The 20,937-nt window shown below is 40.3% G+C and overlaps 2 protein-coding genes across 15 annotated transcripts in view; both read left to right on the top strand.

Moving 5' to 3' along the window:
* Positions 1–18,333, top strand: part of LOC110987957 (NLR family CARD domain-containing protein 4-like) — a 41,869-nt gene extending 23,536 nt beyond the window's left edge. For 3 of the 4 annotated variants that reach the window (XM_087146145.1, XM_022251132.2, XM_022251129.2), the window contains 2 exons: positions 155–412; positions 9,249–18,333. In XM_087146145.1, the coding sequence (XP_087002271.1) occupies positions 155–412; positions 9,249–12,439 (3,449 nt within the window). In that variant the 3' untranslated portion in view covers positions 12,440–18,333. Of the gene's footprint in view, positions 1–154; positions 413–3,217; positions 8,480–9,248 lie in introns of those variants that run through there. The other variant, XM_022251134.2, reaches the window with a different exon arrangement.
* Positions 18,334–18,715: 382 nt separating this feature from the next.
* LOC147796797 (leucine-rich repeat-containing protein 31-like) overlaps positions 18,716–20,937 on the top strand; it is a 31,880-nt gene continuing 29,658 nt past the window's right edge. For 8 of the 11 annotated variants that reach the window (XR_015427743.1, XM_087146142.1, XM_087146141.1 and 5 more), the window contains exon 1: positions 18,716–19,057. The gene's annotated coding sequence lies outside the window, so the exon portion shown is untranslated. The other 3 variants (XM_087146135.1, XM_087146134.1, XM_087146136.1) reach the window with 3 other exon arrangements.

Raw genomic sequence — 20,937 nt, 5'->3', positions numbered from 1 at the left:
ACATGAATATTTAAACATGAATCTTTTCATTTATATTTGACATTTATACATTTGACATTCTTGATACAAAGGAGGCTGTTTGGGACCATTTACCATGTCCATTCTACAGTGCAAATAGATTAAGATAGTTCCATTGTCGTTTTCTTCACAACAGGAGAGTTGGATGATAGCAGTCTGTATGACATAGCTGAACAGATTGATGCAAATGAATGGACAAGACTTGCTGCAAAGCTTGGCTTCAACCAAGCAAGAGTCTCTCACTTCAAGGACAATCATTCCAGTGTTGTTGATCAGATCAATGGGATGCTGGTTGCATGGAGGAAGAAACAACCAGGTGATGTCAATCAGAGAGAAGCTCTCTGCAAAGCACTAAGGGAAGTTGGGGACATCAATCTTGCCGATAAGCTGAGTGGTGAGTATACATGAACATGTTAAGAAAGGAATAAACTACAATGAACTCCGGCTTTGTGTATTTTGGCATTCTCTGGACCCAAAAGTTGTGACTTAAGCAAAGCCGACTTCTACTGTAAGTCCTCACTTTGCCAACTTACATGTACATGAAATGATGACCGACACAAACACACTTGTAAATGTATGCATGCAATTCGGTTGCAACACTCCAAATATCTAGTCCAAGACTCAATGAAAACATGCAACATGATTTCTGTTACAGTGCTCCGAGTATTTGTAGCGAAGCGTAGCATTCCATCAGTCCAAACTGAGTGCCTACATGTACATGGACCAGAAAACGCTGAATTATCCTGGCAACAACCCAACAGGAAATTATGCTCTACTAAACCACTGAAAAACATTTGAAATTCATGAAAGCTGGGCATAAAGAGGATAAAAAAAAAATAATAATAAAAATAAACTAGGCATAAAGAGGAATCTTGTTCTGTTTACTAACTCACTGTACTATTTCAGAAGTTTTTGATCATTCCAAGTTTTCAGAGGCTTGAAGTTTGGATTGTATTTTGAGTTGTTGCAGGGGTCACTGGCTCCCGGCCATTCCGTGGCTTTGTCACCTTTTTTAGCAGTAGAAACGAATGTTCGTCAAGTCGTCCCAAAGTAAAGTCATCCCTGGGTCAACTCGTTCCCGAGTCAACTCGTCCCCAAGTCAAGTTGTCCCCCGTATAAAGAACTAAATTATAATCTTAGTGCGGCAATTCTTTGTGGGGGGGATATTTTGTTTCTTTTAATTTTTTACTGCAGCAATTAATTTTTTTGGAGGGGGGAATTTATTTATTTGGCGTTTTCGCAATTTTGCGAAAAAGGCATTCTTTTTGTTCTTTTTTGTTTTGCTTCTTCTTCTTCCTTTTTCTTCTTCTGCTCAAAAGCCTGTTTGTTTTGTACACGTTTTTTCTACCGGTGACTTCAAACTAATTACACCAATGAACAACCCTTATGCATAGATGGTCCTAGAAACATGACGTCATGATGACATCATTTAATGATTTATTTTCGATTTTTAGATATTTATTTCAGCCCATTAACTTTGTACACCTTTTTGAGGCACTATTTTCGTACCTTAGTAATCATTGACTGTCGTCAAACTTGCAGCTAGTACTAACTATAAAGCAAAGATAATTCTGAAGTATTTACATCATGATGACGTCATCACGTGATTCATTATTAAATTTTGAATATTTAAATGTTCCGTTTAATTTATAAAAATCCATATAAATTGACTCTGGACTCCCGCAACATTCTGTTTGCAGCAGGTGCCATGAAAAAAATGTGGTCTTCAATTCATCTCGTGTGGGTCAAATCACGTGACCCCTCCTTCCGGTCAAAACCTAAAGTGGTCTTATTGTTTAAAAGTGGTAATAGGTATCAAGTTGTTTTCAACAGTGTTAGTCTGCTGAGGTATAGCATTTTTCAAATATCTACCGATGACATCACCTAATTGTCGAGTGCCCTCTAGCGACAGGTTAAAAATTAGAAAAATGCGTTTTTAATAGATGTCTGTGAATAGATGTTTGTCCGAATTGCCTAAAAATTGATGTAGATGACTGACTTTACCCAATCAACACGTGTGTGAAGTTTGGGGCTTATCACGTCATCACACCGGAAGTTTCTTTTATTCTTCAAAATTCGGTAAAAAAAATCAACCGTAAGAGATATAAGCGTGAATTGTCCACGAGATGACAGCTAAAACATTGGAGTCAGGTGCACGAAGTGCATGACTGGTGTACTTTTTCACACATGTGAAGCGCCGTCGACAAAAAACCCTAAAATATAAATTGCCAACTCAAAAATCCAATTTGCATGCTGTGAATATGCTACTGTGTGTGTGTAGACACCCAATATCTGCCTGCAACATAGACGGCGCACAGTGCGTAGGGCATTATCCTCGGGACTTGCCAAAATGACGACCACGTGCTGCCGAGAGCAGATCGTATGTATGGAATACCAAAAGGGACAAATGTGTAAGATATCTAATCTGTGCCTTTTCCACGATAAGTATTATGTTTTGTGTTGTATATTGTATTGTACATGTCTTATAGGGTTGAAACCTTGCAGGTAGTTAGGAAGGGAAGGTATACAAATGAAAATTGACCTCAGGTGATGACAATACCATCAGCAGACGAGTCACGTGACATTAAATGGTGCCTCATTTAAAATACTATATCTCCTGAAGTGTATATCCAAATTGGTTCAAATCTTGCAGATATCTTGAAAAGGGAGTGCTTGAGACAAATTTTGACCTCGTGTGATCATGACTTCATCAGGAGACAAGTCACATGACATTAAAGGTGCACACTTCAAGGCCCTATATCTCCTGACGTAGCTGTCCGATCGGGTTCAAATCTTGCAGATATCTTGAAAAGGGAGTGCTTTAGAGGAAATTGAACTGACATTAAAGCTGCACTGTTTAAAGCCCAATATCTCCTGAAGTACATGTTCTATCAGGTTGAAACTTTGCAGATAACATAAAAGAGGGGTGTTATATACGAAAAATGACTTGATGTGATGATGTCGTGGTTGTTTCAATGTACAAAAGAATGCAAAAAAGCCCTCTGTTCTGTTGGCAAACAGACAGATAAGCTCTCGTTCTTTTATTGGGATTTTTTTCTATTTAGTTTTGTTTATTTTTATTTATTTTTATTTCAATTAATTATCATTTCTCAGACAGGACTGAATTATTTCTTTTGAAAGTGTGTTGGCTCTGAAAAAAGCTGGTTGATTTGAAGATTCAGGCCTGGTTTTCCTACAGTGATGGTCCAGTGAGATGCTTGCATTTGGCAAGGAGACTGGACGTCTTGGTAGCACTCCCACAGCAGAAACAGCTGCCCCTGCTTTCTTCGAACGTTCTTCCTCTGACGACGGTGAAGCTTAGACTCCTTGACCAGGCGCATCTGCATCGTCACCAGAGCAGCTTCTTGGTGGAGGAGCTTGATGACAGTGTAGAAGTGATCTTGCTCCATCCTGCCCGGCCATTGAGACGCTGGTGCCAGCCCTCTTCATTATTATTCGTCCTGATGCTCCGCATAAAAACGGACCAGTTGGCTGTGCTCCAGGTAGGATGCTGCAGCCCTGTTGCGGAGATGTGTAGTCACATAGCTGATGCAGTGGTGCTGAGGTAGCTCTCACTGCCAGCTGGTGGAAGGCCTCGGGGATGTGTTCTGCGGGTAGAAATGGCAGAGACATCAACTGCCTAATGAAGTCGTTCACAGATGCATCTGTGGTGTAACCTCCCTGCAGGCCCAGCTCTTGAGACTTCCGCCAGACAGCCTGGGTCCAGTGGTAGAGACAGCCGTACATGTGCATGTCACCAAAGACGGACCTCACTGCCTCCCAAACGGTGGATTCAAAGTCCACGACCACTTTGCAGAGACTGCTTGCGTGTAAAGGAAGCCGTCGCTGTAGGGCCCACAGCACCTGAAATGGATAGAAAGTGAAAGAAAAATACACAAGAAAAGAACTTGTTCAATTATTTATTCACCTACAACAAGGAAACAAATCAAAAGAAAAATTGACTCAACAATCATTACCATTATTATCCATTAGGATAATTTAAAAAAGGAAAAGAGAAAAGAATTAACTTGTTTATTTAATTAACTTGTTAATTATTTCTCCACCTGTAATAAGGATACCAATGAAAAGAGTAATTGGCTCAATAATATTACCATTATTCCCCTTTTAAAAGAATAATAATACAGTAACGGCAACCTAAACAGGCCCAGCCGCCAGTAAGGGGAACTAACTATATTTCTATTAAGTTAAACAAAAAAACTCAGTGAGAATACAAGGAAGGAAATTCAAATTATACCTTCAAACAATTGAATTTATTAATTTAATAGGCGCTTCTTAACCTATGACCAAAAAGGGGGGGCGAATTGCAAACTGAAACAGTCTGAATGGTATAAAATAGTACCAGATGGGACCAACTACGGTGAAACACCGTTGTCTGGCGTGGCAAGGGAAATGGGCACAAGGTAAAACTACTAAGGAAAATAAATTAGAACATACTCACAGAAAAATTGCGCAAACCATCGAACCCTTCCAGAAAAATTAATTGTAGTGGTGGTGTAAAGTAATAGCGAGAATATATTTCATTCAACTAAGGATCCTGCAGCAGGAACAGAAATGAAAACAAGGGATCAAAATCTCACCACCATCCACTACCGTGCCCCAGCCGTAAGTCCACACCTACTAGCCTAAAAGGCAGCTTTTATAAGCCTGCAGAGAAAGTTATGTAAGAAATGTTGCAACACTGCTATAGAAACAAGAAAAGGAATTCTTAAGACTGCAATGAACAAACCAAATTAGCATTACTGAGGAAAACAGAGCCATAGCCAGGCCAGGGCTCCAGGGTCAAATGAAATATCAAAAGATTAATGAACAAGAAGGGCCTGCAGTACTGTGGCCAGCCCACTAACATTTTAAAGGAACTTACTTCTTAACTTAAAAAAGGAAAGACCCAAATTTTGTTACAATACCAAATAATAACAATAACACCATACCAAAAAATGACCTACCCTTTTGTAGTCTTTCTTGGTCCGTCTTGACATCATAACAAATGCTAGAGGCACGTGCTTAATGTCACCCACATCTCCCTTGATGAATGCATGGATGGAAAACAGCTGGCTGAAGGACGCTGCACCAGCATGAAGGTTCCATCCATGTACCAGGTCTTGGCACCGTCGGGGACAGCAGCTTGCTCGTCGGTGAAGAACATAAGATACCTTGCCTCACCGACCTGGATGTCCTTCCGGAGGAAATTGCTTGGAATGTGGCTGTCCATGATGTCCAAGGAAAGATGCTTTGTCTCTGGGAGGCGCTGACCTTGACAGGTTCGGTTGGTGGTGCGTTTGAGCAGCTGGAAGAAAACCCGGTGCCCTTTTCCACCTGAACTTCTTCTACAGTGGCACTGGCGGAGCGGGAAAGGTCGCCCTGGGCCACCTCTTTCACCTTGGCAACAATTTCCACCGCTGCGTCTTTAACTGGCCGTGCTGGGTGTATGTGGTGGCAGTCAACACCGAAGTTGAGCACCTCGCTGTAAAACTGTGACAGAGCATCGGTAGGACTTGCTTCGGACGCTGCACAGCCAGGTTGTGCTGGTGGGGCTTGTCGTCTTCCAGGCGTTAGTGTAGCCGTGGTTGTCAATGACCAGTACCTTCCCTCATTGAGACCCACCCTCCGCCATGCGGAAGTCGGGAAGGGGTGTCTCCTCGGGTGGAGATGGGATGTCAAACAGTGTAGCGATATGTAAGTTGTTTTCGCTGCTGCCCTCCCTGGGTTCCTCTGGGATGAGAGAAGAAGCCGAAGCTGGACAGGAGACACATTCATTGCACACCCACAACTCAGGGAGCAAAGGATCCTGCACTATCCACCAGTACTCTTCGGAAGAAAACCTGATGTTGCCAGCACTCACACTGGTCACACTGGAAGGCCTGCTGGCATGCAGTAACAGCACTGGAACATACAACACAAAAAGCCGTCGCTTTTCGGATGCAGATCGTTGGAATCTTGACTTAATAGCTTGGATCTTCAAGAGGCTTGGCTTGATCTCCACATTTAGCACCACTGGATTAACTGCGACAACATTTTATAGACTTTGATGGGATTCTGAGTGGATTACAGCCAACCAATCAAATTACAGACGAATTGAGGGTGAAATGAGCCCTAGAGAAATTTGCACGACAAGTATAGAGTGTCCCAACGCAGAGCGTCCCCAGCTCAGTTGTCAGCCTGTGTGCCACATCTAAAGCTGCCGTGAAACACCGCCTTCGTCAGTGAAACGTCAAAAGGGTGGCTGTGAGCATTGAGCATTGCTGCTCGGACAAAGCTGAATTTGGAGCGCTCACACACACACCACTGATACAGAACCCCAATTATACCCTAATTTATCGATAAGTAACTTCGTTTTACAAGAGCTTTATTACAAAATACAACTTTAATACAATCGTGACAAAATTTCCTTCACTATACACTCTTAAAACAACCCAGTCAAAATGTTAACTGATTTCCCAGTAATTCAAAGTAACTAAAATTCATTTCTGCATTACTGATTTCATAAAATTATTCAAATAAACTGGAAATGACTACTGGAAGATTTGAAATTTAAAAGATGTTCAAACTGCTTTGACAATTCAAAGAATAGGCCTATGTGCTGCTACATTAGTACACACCAGGAATCGCCTTTTTAATAAAAATGTGTGTCACGTCTTGGTTACTGTCGATATCAAAATGGTACGTGTTGTTTTAGTAGTTTTGTTACGGTGCATCTTTTTTGAATACTTGTTTTTCAGTGTTTTGCTTACAAAAAACAGTCTAAGGATATTTGTTTTAATGTTCACATCCACGTCATATCATTTGGGACACTCAGGTTATAAAAATGACCAGACCAGGGTGAGAAGAGCAGTATCACTGATAAAAGAACTGAGACATTCTTTAACAAATATTTGACCTATTTGTGTGTATGAGTTTATGCTAATGTTTTCATTTTATTTTTTTTGTACTCAATTGTACTGCCATATGTTTGTCCCTATTTACCTTTTGGTACAAACTAAATATTGGTTTATGGTTGGTATCAGTCTCGGATGTCATGGTCTCGGTCTTGAAGGAGTAGGTCTTGGTCTCGGTCTTGGTCTCAGACATCAAGGTCTCGGATACAACACTGTTACAAATTAAACATTCTAATGGATATACATTAGGGAGACATGGGGACTTGATGAGAGAGACTGCCGACTTGCGTGATTTGCAGAGTTGTACCATTTCAACTTAGCTGGAGTCTACTGTAATTGCCTGTCATGCATGTGATCAGTGAACAATACTTCCACATATTGTGCCCTGCTAGCAAAGCTGAAATATCTTTTTGCCATAAATTGTTAAATTCTTATTTGAGATTTTTTGACATTGCTTTATTTATTTGATAATATTGGTCCTTGCATAAAAGTCATGCAGGGTTTGCTTTTCAAAAGGCCTACAAGTATAACTAAATGTCGTATTATCCGGCCGGGCTGCCGGATAGGTTTCTGTGCCGCAAGCGCAAGGTTCTCACTGATACGACTGCGATTAACGGACGACGACACTGTCTCTGTTGTTTACTCTACAACTGACGAAATCTTTATTGAAGCTCTCCTCAATAAAATAGGGTTAACAGACTGATTGGATGGTACATAGGTCGACAGGCCGACGGATAAACGGACCTCTGTAATATTAGGAAAATAACACAATTACTTACATGTACAGTAGATAATAGAGGGATCCCACATTAGCGCCGTCTGCGCATATCCGGGTTGAAACACTTACTACACACAACCTGCATGGTGCAAATACTGTGCACACACTGGTAGTAAAAAGTCATGGGTCATACACAGTGGTTGGAGTGTATAGCCTTGAGTTCTTGTTATAACCAAAACACAGCTGTTTCTGAAGGAATGCGACCAATTACACAACACTTTCTTTGGGTAGTCTTCACACAACACATCATAAAATGACTTGGCGCACAAATAAAACCTCTTAATCTGTGTTGGTGAGCACATACTAACTTTCCAATCTGACATACAAAATCATGTAAAAACAGTTGCAAAAGTCAGAGTGTGAAACTGAAACTGCTTGGAATATAAATATACAATATAATTCTGGAGCTAACCTGGATATGCTAACTTGGCTTCTCTCCTACTACTGGCTACATCTGCCTCAACACAATTCAACACAGATGCCACTTGAGCTATATAATAGAACAGAAATTTATCCTTACAAGGTGTACAATCATCCTTAATTACAAACTAGGACATTGTTGAATCGAGTGTGCCAAACAAGGAGGTAATCAGAACAAATGGAGAAAAGAGTACACTGTAAAATAACTTCATGTGAATGCCACGATTGTGATTGATCATAAAAACAAGCTAACAATACAAGTCCATCAACATCAGAAGTAACACAGTCTATAATACTAAGTAATCAAAATAAATTTAAAAATGAAGTTACACACAGGTAGATTACTAAGGACAGCAACTCACCCCATATGGCTACTGTGTAGACTTGAGTGTCGGGCTGTTGACCAGTGGTCTGCTGGGTGGTGCAGACTGAATTCTTACCCCGAAATAGGCCCTTAAATGCCTGTTATAGTCTCTTGATGGACATTTCCATCAAGACTATGATTGGTCACTTGCAAGTTTGACCAACCCTTCCTCAAAGTTTGATTTACATATAAGCTTCCCCATTGGTCAAATCTTTGAAGGTTCATTGTGTAACTCTGCTAATCAGCAGGATCAGCAGATTTTCTCCCAGGGTCCAACAACCTGCAACCTCCAATTTGATGAATCTCCCAAAGAATGAAAACCGGCATTCTGTTTCTAAAAATACTTGGTCAGGACTGTGGGAAATTTCCCCTAAAACAATGGACTGGTTTAGGAAGTGAGGTAAGCATCATGACCTCCACCATTGCATACCACAAATAGTTCCATTTTGGGTTGTGTAAGGTTGGAAAGTATCCCGGGAACGAGGGGAGCAGAATAAGAAATGTAAGATATTAAACCCACACAAATTACACATTTTTTCCATTTCCTGACATAAATGATTGATCAAAATTCAACAGACTGAACAACTGTGTTAGCTCATTCAGTTTTTCCTTGTTGATTCGACACTATGCACACCATTCATATTAAATCTGGGATTGGAACAGTTGTGCCTGATTAAAATTAGATTAAATTTGTCATAGTGTTCAATCACATATTTCTTATCAGAAAGATTAGAATTTGTTCTGTTTCTTTGTTTTGTGGAAATTTCACTCTTAGAGTACAGTGCGTCTGATGTGCAGTCCCTGAATGCTGCCAATATCTGTGAAGATGAACTGAAGTCACACTACAAGGAGACAGGTAGCTTTCTACAGATGAACCCATGGTGTGAGGATCTCAAAAAACCCATTGCAGAGATGTGTACCAAAGTACAGTTAATAACTGGTGAGGGAAAAACAGAATATACACTGGTATCTTATGAGGAAATGTTGCTGCTGAAAACAAAAGAAGGTAAATTGATCCCAATAGCTGTACTAAGTGGGCTGGCTGGTAGAGGAAAGACCACTCTTTTTGACAAGATTGCATATGATTGGGCAGCTGGCTCTTGCAAGGTCTTACAGAAGTATAAACTGGTCTTCCTGTTGAAAATGTGTAATCTGAAGCAGGAGTCAAATCTTGTTGGTTCAGTTTTTGACCAACTCCTAGCAGAAGACACAAATTTAGACTTGAATGCTCTGGAGTCATACATCAAGATGAATTCTGGCAAAGTCCTCATACTCTTGGATGGCTTTGATGAGTTGAGGACCACTTTCCTCAACAAATCCTCATTTGGTTCCATTCTGAAAATCCTCAATCGTAGGATGTGTAGAGGTTGCACTGTACTTGTGAGCACCCGCCCCTCCCACTTAGTCAGATTGACAACGAAGGCATTGATTCAACAACCATTCACACATGTCAGGGTCATGGGGTTCAGTAAAGAAGACATCACCGAGTATGTGAACAAATTTTACTGTGATGAACCTACTAAGGCAAAGGAACTTCTGACAAGGATTAGATCCTCAAACCTTTTTTCAGTTTTGGCAGAGAGTCCAATGTTGCTTCTGATGATGTGTTCCCTGTGGAGTAAAGATTCCAAACTTCCAGAAACAATGTCCAGCTTCTACCACAACGCAGTTGATGAAATTGGAAAAAGAAAAGATGTGTCAGAACAAGAAATAAACAGTGTAGTGATTGAACTTGGCAAGGTTGGTTTGCAAGGTCTCCTTTTACCAGTTCAAGTGCTGTCTTTTAAAGACAGTGACTTTGAGCCGGGAGAGCTTAGCCTTGCTCTAAAAGCAGGTATTTTGACAACAGAGAGAGTCTTCAAGGGACGAGTCCCCCACGGCAGTGTGCAGTTCATTCATAAGACATTCCAGGAATTCTGTTCTGCTTTATACCTCCAGAACTTGTTTGAAGTAAACAGACAAGAATTTCAGAAGATTCTGAATGAAATTGTGTCAAAAAGCCCAGTGGATTTTGAATACCTTTTGCGCTTTTGTTGTGGAGGAAATGAGACGTGTACATTTGAGATACTGAATGTGTTTCTGGCGAAGTGTAAGAATCGTTTGTCAGTTAGGGATAGGGTGGGTCAGTTGGCACTTCACTGTTACTTTGAAAGTCAGTGTAAGTGCCTACCATCTAAGAAGTTCATACAAGCAGTCTTACGTGATAACATCAACCTTCATGGTCTTCTTGATGATACATTGCTTTCAGTGACATACTTTCTGAGACGTGTTGCAGAGGATAGTGGCAGTGCTTACCTTGATAAAATAAAAAGGCTGAACATTTCGCACTGTGAGTGGATAAGGTCTGTCACAGATTTGGCCTTTGCTGTGAGTGCAATGAAAAGCCTGAATAAGGCACAAATCATTGGTAGCTTAACCAGTGAAACCATAGCACCTGTCATGAAGTCTCTCCGTAATCTAGCCAAATTGGTTTCATTGAATCTCTTTTATAACTATCTGGATAGTACAGCAGCATCATGGGGAATGCATTTGAAGGAGATCAAGCCCCTGCAGTGGTTGAACTTGAGTCACTGCTCATTGAATGAACAGGACATGGTACATGTTGTTGGAGCACTCAAGGATCTACCCAATTTGGCTAGATTAGATGTTTCTGGTAATAACCTTGGTGGTACAGCAGCATCATGGGGAATGCACTTGAAGGACCTCAAGCCCCTGCAGAAGATGGACTTGAGGGGCTGCTCATTGAATGGACAGGACATGGTACATGTTGTTGAGTCACTCAAGGGTCTACACAATTTGGCTACATTGGATATTCCTGGTAATAACCTTGGTGGTACAGCAGCATCATGGGGAATCCACGTGAAGGAGCTCAAGCCCCTGCAGAGGCTGGACTTGAGGAACTGCTCATTGAATGGACAGGACATGGTACATGTTGTTGAGTCACTCAAGGATCTACCCAATTTTGCTGAATTGGATGTTTCTGATAATAACCTTGACGGCACAACAGCATCATGGGGAATGCATCTGAAGGAGCTCAAGCCCCTGCAGGAGGTGGACTTGAGTCACTGCTCATTGAATGAACAGGACATGGTACATGTTGTTGGAGCACTCAAGGATCTACCCAATTTGGCTAGATTAGATGTTTCTGGTAATAACCTTGGTGATACAGCAGCATCATGGGGAATGCACTTGAAGGACCTCAAGCCCCTGCAGAAGATGGACTTGAGGGGCTGCTCATTGAATGGACAGGACATGGTACATGTTGTTGAGTTACTCAAGGATCTACCCAATTTCGCTAGATTGGATGTTTCTGATAATAACCTTGGTGGTTCAGCAGCATCATGGGGAATGCATTTGAAGGAGCTCAAGCCCCTGCAGAGGATGGACTTGAGTCATTGCTCATTGAATGAACAGGACATGGTACACGTTGCTGAGTCACTCAAGGATCTACCCAATTTGGCTAGATTGGATGTTCCTTATAATAACCTTGGTGGTACAGCAGCATCATGGGGAATGAACTTGAAGGACCTCAAGCCCCTGCAGAGGATGGACTTGAGGGGCTGCTCATTGAATGGACAGGACATGGTACATGTTGCTGAGGCACTCAGGGATCTACCCAATTTGGTTTCATTGAGTGTTCATAGTAATAACCTTGGTGGTACAGCGGCATCATGGGGAATGCATCTGAAGGAGCTCAAACCCCTGCAGGAGCTGGACTTGAGAAGCTGCTCATTGAATGGACAGGACATGGTACATGTTACTAAGTCACTTAAAGAGCTGCCCAACTTGGTTTCATTGGATGTCTCTGGTAATGCAGACCTGGCTGGTACAGCCACTTCATGGTGCTTGCCTTTGAAACATGCAAAGGCCCTGCGGGACCTGGAGCTCTACAGCTGTGAGCTGACAGAAGAGGATAAGAAACGCCTTCATGATGCACTGGGTAACCTAGATAAATTGCTTCTGTAGCACTAGGGGATATTGCTTGGTAATTGACAGGAAAAAATGAATTTTGGTTGTAACATTTCAATGACAAGTTGATATGAGATATCATACAAGCAAACACTGAAAGGTTTAGTGTGTGTGCATGCCTTAGCCAGACTAATTTATTGTGCATTTGTTGTAAAAGAAACTTCTGGATTCTAAATACATGCATTGAACAAATAACCAGCCCATTGTGTACCTTACATTTTGTTCAAATTTATGAAATTCATATATCCATTAAACTTATGTGGTCACCAGATTCCCCTGAGCGAAGCACTAATAAAATCAGAGCTTTACAACTCAGTGCAACTAGTTACATGTCCCTCATAATGCAAAGTCCCATTGAAAACCTACCCTGTCAAGAAGATACAAGCTTGCAACAAAACTAGAACTTTGGTAGCACATTCATGCATGTTACACCAACAGTAGATTTTCTAGATGTTGCACATGCAGAAGAGAGAATATTTCATCCTTCTTTGTTGCAGCGACTCAAGAGAAGTCGTGGTGCCTTCAACAATATTAACTGTAACCTTCTTCCTCCATTCTTACAGTTAAAGTTTTATGTTCTTTTTCCATTTCTCCTTGGATGAAAAAACACATTGAGAACTGGTCAGACTTTGACCTTGTGAGGTGGATTGACTAGTGATTGTGAGTGATGGTACTTCCTTGTTGCCCTCGTTACCGGTAGCTAGTAGGTTGTTGAAGCGCAGGAAGCCAAAGTTGGAAACAAGGCAAGCAAAAACAATCCGCACCATCGGCTAGTGGCATTTGGGTGCCTGTGGATGTTGAAAATCTTCTTTTATTTGTTTGGTGTGATTTGCACTTTCCAAACTAGTAATGATGAGTGAAGGCATTCGAAACCTTGCCAGAAAGTGTTACATGTAATCATCATGTTGACCATGTGAGAGGGTAAGCTGGTCTGACTGTGGACCCTATTAACCGCTGCTGTGGCAGACTCGGCGATTGTCTTGTGTCCATAAGTCACAAGATGTGCAATGTACAATGCTAGGCAAAATGGGTCAACAGGAAACACTGTGATGCCAGCTTGGGAAGATGCCCTACTCTCCTACCTTCCCAAGATGCCTTGGCATTTCTTGGTAGTTGAAGAAGCCTTTGCTGACATGAGTAAAGTTTGTTGGTTGAATCTGGTCAGACTTTGTAAGATCACTGTCAGTTGTGAGGGGAATCTTTCCTTGACCATGCCTCAGCTGCTTTGTGTTTCCCTGAGGGAGTGAGTTCCAGTCATCCATCACCTTCTGACGGTACACACTCAGCCTGTCAGCTGTGAGATGATCTTTCTTTGACCTCGTCTCTGCTGCTTTGTGTTTCCCCTGGGGGAGTGAGTTCCAGTCATCTAACACCTTCTGGTGGAACCCACTCAGCCTGCGAGGTGTGAGGGGATCTTTCCTTGACCATGTCTCGGCTACTTTGTGTTTCCCCTGGGGGAGTGAGTTCCAGTCATCTACCAGGCATTGACTGAACACATTCAGTCTATCAGCTTGGGGATCTCCATATACATCTGCAGTAAAATCTCGATAAGTCGAAGCCCATTAATTCGAAACTCCGTTTACCTCGACGTCTTTCTGTTTTCCCGACAAAAGAATAGGCCTTTATGTACAATAAACTATCCGTAACTCGAAACGTCAATACCACTAAAGCCGCATATCTCGAAGTTTTAGCAGGCCAGTTAAAAATGGCCAGTTTGAATGAAAAAGTGAAACACTTTATGTTTTGAAAGAGGTGCTTTTCCCTATTGCAATTAAAAAATGGATGGTTGAACAAAATCAACCTGTAAATTTTGACATTAAAAATGGACATTGATTTTCATTGCATAATAGAAATCACCGTCTGGCCCCAATCCAGTTACTTTTGCAGCCTTCACACTGAAACACATGAAAAGCAGGCAATGGAATAACGGCATGTATGTAACACCATCTAGGAAGCACCCCTCTTATGTAATAGTAACTTACTGGCCCCCTTTGTTTTGGGCATCAAAGCAATTTCTTGTACAGGAAATGTAGAAAGTAATTGTATTGCTATTTGTACCCTGTTAATTATTAGAATTACTGAGGAGATTTCCCTTAAAACCAGCAATTTGACTGTAATAATTGTAATTAATGGCAGTGAGGTCATTACTCATTGGAATATTGATCAAGGATATTTTCTGCAGAACCAGGATTTTTTCGTGATAATCATTGAAAACACTGCAACATGCATGAAGTTGAAATAGAAACAAGTCAAAAGGCTGTTATCTTTGCTGAACTGGATTTTGATATCATTTGTAAATAGTCTAACAAAGAGTCAAGATTGGTGTTTGTAAATAGTGCACAATCATGGAACTTGTCACAACATGTATTGAATTTATGCAGCTCAAATTGGTTTATTTACTTATTGCCGGCAACTGTTGAGCAAGACTGACCACTAAAGTCAACTATCACATGTGTCATTGCACTATCAACTCCAAGCTAAGACAGGGTCATGCTGTGGATGTACTGTGCACATAAATGTATGCATTCATGTAAGTCATTGGAAAGTAATGTGATGTGACATGTCAACTAATTATAAATTAAAGAGCTGATGTGTACAACTTGTGCCCATTGAATGTGATGTCAAATAATTTTCTTTGAGGTTAATTATGTAACATAATGTTTGTGGACAGACCTTAAAATTCAAGGGGAGCAGCAAGGATCTTGTATTTTCTGCCCTCAATGGACCAGATTGGAATTATGACCTGTTGTAACAGCCAAATGTTAGGTTTTAAATACATTTGTACATGAAATTTGACTTTTGAATTCCATGATTTTTTCATGGAATTCAGCAATGGTTAAGAGATATATTTGGTGAGTGTAAGATTTGATTGTATACAAATGCTCATGTATGCATTCTAGAATTCTGTGGGGGATTTTTTATAAACTGAAAGACAGCTACACATTGATTTGTGCTTTTGACATAAGGGTGGATTTCAGTTGAACTCCAAACATTAACAAGACAGTTTTCAGCGATAAGGTTTGACTGTGTGCATCAGTATCATTGGCTGCAAATAAAAAGAATCAACATTTAGAGACTGGGTCATTTCAAGGCACAAATATCACTGAAATATTTCTGATGCATTCCCTGCAGGGACCAAACTATCAAAATGAGGGTTAAGTTGCTGTTTGTTTTTTTTTTGCCTGTTGCACATACTCAGAGAGAATTGAAAATTGTCATCTTTAGAATTCCAAAGTTGATTTACATGTGCATGTATGATCAGCTCTGCATAAAAGGATAACAAGTCGCTCATTGCCAAAACACAAAATGACCTGTTCTATTTGGAGAAGGCAAAATTTCTTCAAAAACGTGATTTTGTCTTTTTTCCTATAACAAATCTGCAGTATTTGTATTTTCAGAATTTGTGACTACAAACATGGATACTTGTGAATAAAGATGAAAAATTGATTATAGCATTGTGTTTCCAAGTGCTACACTTTATGAGCTTTTTCTTGAAAAGTGCTTTTATTGAGTCTGAAAATGTGGATATACAGAAACATTTCTCTCCTTAGTGCAGCACACTAGAGGGTTATTTATATATCAAATTGTAGCTCTTGATGTACAGAATCCAGCCATGTCAAAAACTCATCGCCTGAATCTGGCGACTTATTACCCCTTTTTCTAGAGCAAATCACATATTTTCTGAAAGGTGTAGCAATCCTTAACAATAGATTCTGCAGCCAACTTGAGTTAAGAACCTACCCTTTTTTAAATGTATTTCAACAGTTGTTTAAATCAACAGTCACTTGAGATTGAATTAGGTAAATCAAGTATTAAGAAAATGTAAAGTGCAGTTGTTTGAGGGAGATTGTGACATTGTTTTAAACCTGTGAATAATGGACCTTATCACTGTTGGCCAGCAACTTGCCGATACTAAACTCTGTATATACACGTATATAAAACCAGAAGGGCTGTGTGACAAAAGGTAACAATACATTGATAAAGACAGAGTGCATTTGTTCATAAAAGACAGCTTAATCTTCACTACTTTTATATGATTTTATATTTACATGTATTATTGTCTTACATGTACAAATGAGAAGGGATGATGCATTGTAAGCTTTGATCTAAATCATGGAGCTTGCAGCATTTAACTATGCAACTCACATGGTTTATTTTTCTATCCTGGATCACTGACAACTGTGGAATTAATATCGTTACTCAACCATGTCCTGTAAAATTCCGCCCATGGGTAAGTCACTGGGAAGCAGTACTGTTAATAATGCAAGGTGAAAATGTTGTGAAATAATGTCAAAAGAGTTAGAGAGCTTACGACTTGTGTCTAATGAGTATGCCATGGAACATCTGTTCTGAATGTTATTTGTGTTTTCCATGTTTATAATTTTTGCAGCTTATAAAGTTGCCTATCCTTTGTGGTGAGTGTACCACATTGGTAAAAACAAACAGTTCTCAGACAGTGGTTCTCAGATTGAAACTTGAGTCATCATTTTACAATATGGTACTTGTACTATAATCAAGTGTGTGTGTGCTTTTTTCCATACTCAGATTTCATACTCAGATTTTACTCAGATCATATTAGTTACAGCTACAAAATGGACTCAAACATGTAGTTGTGTAAATGTTCTGGACTTCAATACATGTATTTGAAAACTGTTACTGACAGAATGCTTGAGTTTCACATAACTGTTTCACCTGATTTTCAAAATTTCTTTCCAATGTGCACATGCTTTTAGAATGTGCCAAAAAATATGAAAATAATTTTTGGACACACTAGTGGATTGGTAGGTGAGCAGGATTTCTGCTTCCCAAGAGTTTATGAACTTTAAAAACTTTTGATAATGTTTATGTGGAATTTTCTGAGATTTTTTCAAGTGCACCACATAAGGGACCACTCCGCTGAATTCGAGTCCTATTTCTGAATGCCGACATTTTTAGATATCAGACGAAATTTCAGAACACTGAAATTGTTTACAGTGGTTCAACACTGTGTACCATGAGGGTAAATTTGGAGTTTTGAACTGAAAATGTTTGGTAATACTGTGAGAGGAGAGTTGAGTGAAAGTTGAAGTGTGTCATGTGGGAATGCACTACATTGTTTTTTGTTACGTGTATGTATAAACATATTCTTTGGTGGAAAACTTTGCAAGGAAGTGGTTTTAATTGATTAAAATTTGTTGACTCTGTAAACATGTCAGTATACTAAGCCTGATTAAATCATTTTCATATCATGGTCACCTTTAATTTGTGGTTGCAGTTAGCTGATCAAGTCTTGAATATGTTTAAAACCTTTCCAAGGCTGTTTTGAAATTTCCACATCATGAGACTCTAGATTTGTCCAACCCGGAATGCAAAAGTAGCTTGATAGTGTATATCAGTGGCCACACCTTATAACCTGAAGTTATTGTCACTCCAATTAGATTGCTTTGACATGGTGTGTTTTGTATCAGATTAGCTATACTTGTAGTGAAGTTTCCCTCTTATTCAATCTGTAATAAGCCAGTTTTGTATTCCAAAGCACAATGCCCAAACTGAAGCACATCTGAGAATACTTCAGAACAGCAGCAATTCACGTGTGATCATCTGTCCTATTACAAGTGCAGCCATTTACAATCTTTCCCAGAAGACCTTGCCTTTTTGAAATTCCAAACTGGCTTGTCATAAACAATTCCTGGAGTCGTTAAATTTCAACTTTGTCACACTAGCAGAATGAGCCCTAAACTGTCTTTCATTCTGAGTTTGCATTTTGTGCATGTTCTGAGTGAAATAAGTTGCCTGTTTGTTGCATTGTGTCTTATCATTTATAATTCAAGTGTTTTATGTTTAAATTTGCATCTCATCCTCAAGTTTCTGTTCTAAGCACAGTCATCAATAAACAGCAGTAAAGTTTTCAAGATGTATTTTTTTTTTAAAGTTATCAGGAACTTTTGTTACCTGATGAACCATGTTGTTCAGATTTTTTTTATGTCAAAACTGATCTTAAAAAACATGCTACAACCAAATCAACTGATCACCCTTAAACAAGGTAACAATGACCCCCCATAAGTAATTTATGAAAAAATTGGAGATTTATATACCTTTACCTTAATATTTTCTTTCCTTTTTTGACAAGAGCAGATGTCTTTGAAATAAAACACAAACAAAATGTGAAAGCGTGGCAGAGAAAGAAATATCACAATCAGCATCAATCAAATTAACTCTTCTGGCTCCCCCCCTGCAGTCTGAGCAGAGCCATGTAAACACCGCCCTCTATTGGCATAGGGTCACCGACCGACACAATTTAGGCCTACCTTGTTTACTACTACTAGGGAGTAGGAAGTAAATTGCCAACGACTGAATTCATGATGAGCATGAGGTTTCCGTTGATTTTTCTAATTTTTGGTCAAAGAGTCCATACGTTACAGTCTACACGTAGTATCAATCTTGCCATTTTACACTGTCATGTGAAGGTATGAACGTGACGGAGTGTTGAAGGTGTTTGTGATTTTTTCTTGATGCTAGCTGTTTCCTTACCGCGCTCCTTGCCCCACAAAATCGAGGAATGGGCGTGACGGCCCAGTGGACGACAAACCCACAGTGATCAAAGAGCAAGGACACCTTTTGAGCCTTCTGAAACTTGTAAGTTGTAGTCAGAAGGGCACATCGCGGACTTGTGCGAGTTGTGTTACTACATATGCATGTATCGTGCTGTAAGTGCTCACTGGATTCTCTCCACTGATGTAGACTTCAAAATGTCATTATCAAGTTCATGCATTCCCTCGGTCTTGACACATGCTTGAAGATCTTACTAAATATGAGTTCCTATAAGTCTCAGTCCTAGCAAATAATTTCAATTTATGGAAAAAATGTTGCATCCTGACTCCAATTTCCTCATCATATGTCATCTCAATAAAAGTCAGTCATTACAAAAATGCTGGAAAGACACGAATTCTGGACTGAGAGTGAGAAACATTTACCGATGTTGTTGGAAAATACTTAGAAAATTCTCTTCACTCCACATAGACTTTGTACACAACTGCTGGAGTGGAGTCAGGATTTCCTAGGGAATAATTATGGGCATCCGTGTATGGAACTCCTACCATTTGACTTTTTAGGACATTTTAATCATAGTGCTTGAAGATGGGCTTTACTTTTTCACTGCATCCATATTAGGCCCAAAAAAATACTCGGTCTCTGGTCAGACCAAAGTTCCAGAATTGACGCAACAATTTGAGTTTTTTATTTCCTTTTTTTTTTCTATTTTTTTTAAGGGGGATAGGTTGTCTTTTTAAGACTGGCAACGGGCACGCAAATGAGTGACATATTTAATCAAAGAGCAAAGGCTAGTAGTAGCACGTCGCACGTCATGACGCCATTGTTTTTGATCAGCTGGCTGCAACTTTGTAACCTATCCATGGTCATCTTCTGTGATTCGACATCAACATTAAGCAGTCGTAACGATCTGTCACTGGGTAAGAGCTGCCAATGAATTAGTCTGGCTGCTGTAACAAATTGCCCTTCCAACTTATGTACTTGTGGCCAGGAGTCAGTCTACTCACGAACATTCAGGTGGTGCGGAAATTGAGGGTGCTGTTTTGAAAATTTTGAGGAAAAAAAAACGGGAAAAAAATTGCCGCACATGTTCAAAATCAATGCGTGCACTGACCGGAGACGGACCATTTTGGGGAGGGGGCCTTAGTAGCATCCGTACACGTAGACCCTCAACAGTTGGGAGTGTCCAATTACAGCACAAATGTCCAGCATGTCCAGTGTGGACAACTGGACACCAGAGAGCGTGCATGATGTCTTTTAACCCCTTGACGGAGGGAATTTCTTGCCGAAAGTGGACTCCAAGGATTCCAGCCTCACTTGGCCACGAAGGCCACCTGCCAAACCGCAAAGTCTCGGTTTGTGGCCCTGCGTACTCTGAACACTTTGAATTACACGGTGGAAAGGCTGATTGTTCGGTGGCATGTGGCTCTACTCACCCTTCCACATTCCCGTTGCCTCTTTTCAAAGTGGGGACTATTGTGAAGCTGGTGATTATGATGCAAATTCGATCTTTTCTTTCTGGGCTATGCAAAAAGACCAATTACCATGATTACCGTATATACAAGCGCCAGGGTCTGCCTTCTTTCACCGTGTTTGCGCGAGCTTGGACCAAGAATAATAGCTGAAAAGCGGGCTTAGGATCTCAATTTTTTCGGCGTGTCTAGCCGCCTCCCGGTGCGAGGGGTTAAAACTTGAGCGTTGTTGCAGGTACGGTACAGTAAATTACCACATTTTTAATCAGAAATATTAAGACCTTGATGAAATCACAACCAATGGGTACATCAGCAATAACTGACATCACTGCAGTCTGCTGATTTGCTGTCCTCTTCACTGCTATATGTACATGTATAGTACATATGTCTTCTCATCCCGTTTTGGAATCGAGAATTTTTGTTCACTTCCTGTGTTCATTTCGTCTTATTTTATTTTCATCTTATTAATCTGACTAGCGCCCCCCAACAAAGATA

The sequence above is a fragment of the Acanthaster planci genome, linkage group LG14 (assembly GCF_054643075.1).
Source record: "Acanthaster planci isolate LZ-2023a linkage group LG14, COTS_SCS, whole genome shotgun sequence".
Classification (NCBI taxonomy): domain Eukaryota; kingdom Metazoa; phylum Echinodermata; class Asteroidea; order Valvatida; family Acanthasteridae; genus Acanthaster; species Acanthaster planci.
Note: the sequence above shows the minus strand (reverse complement) of the source record. Positions and strands in the feature narration are given on the sequence as shown.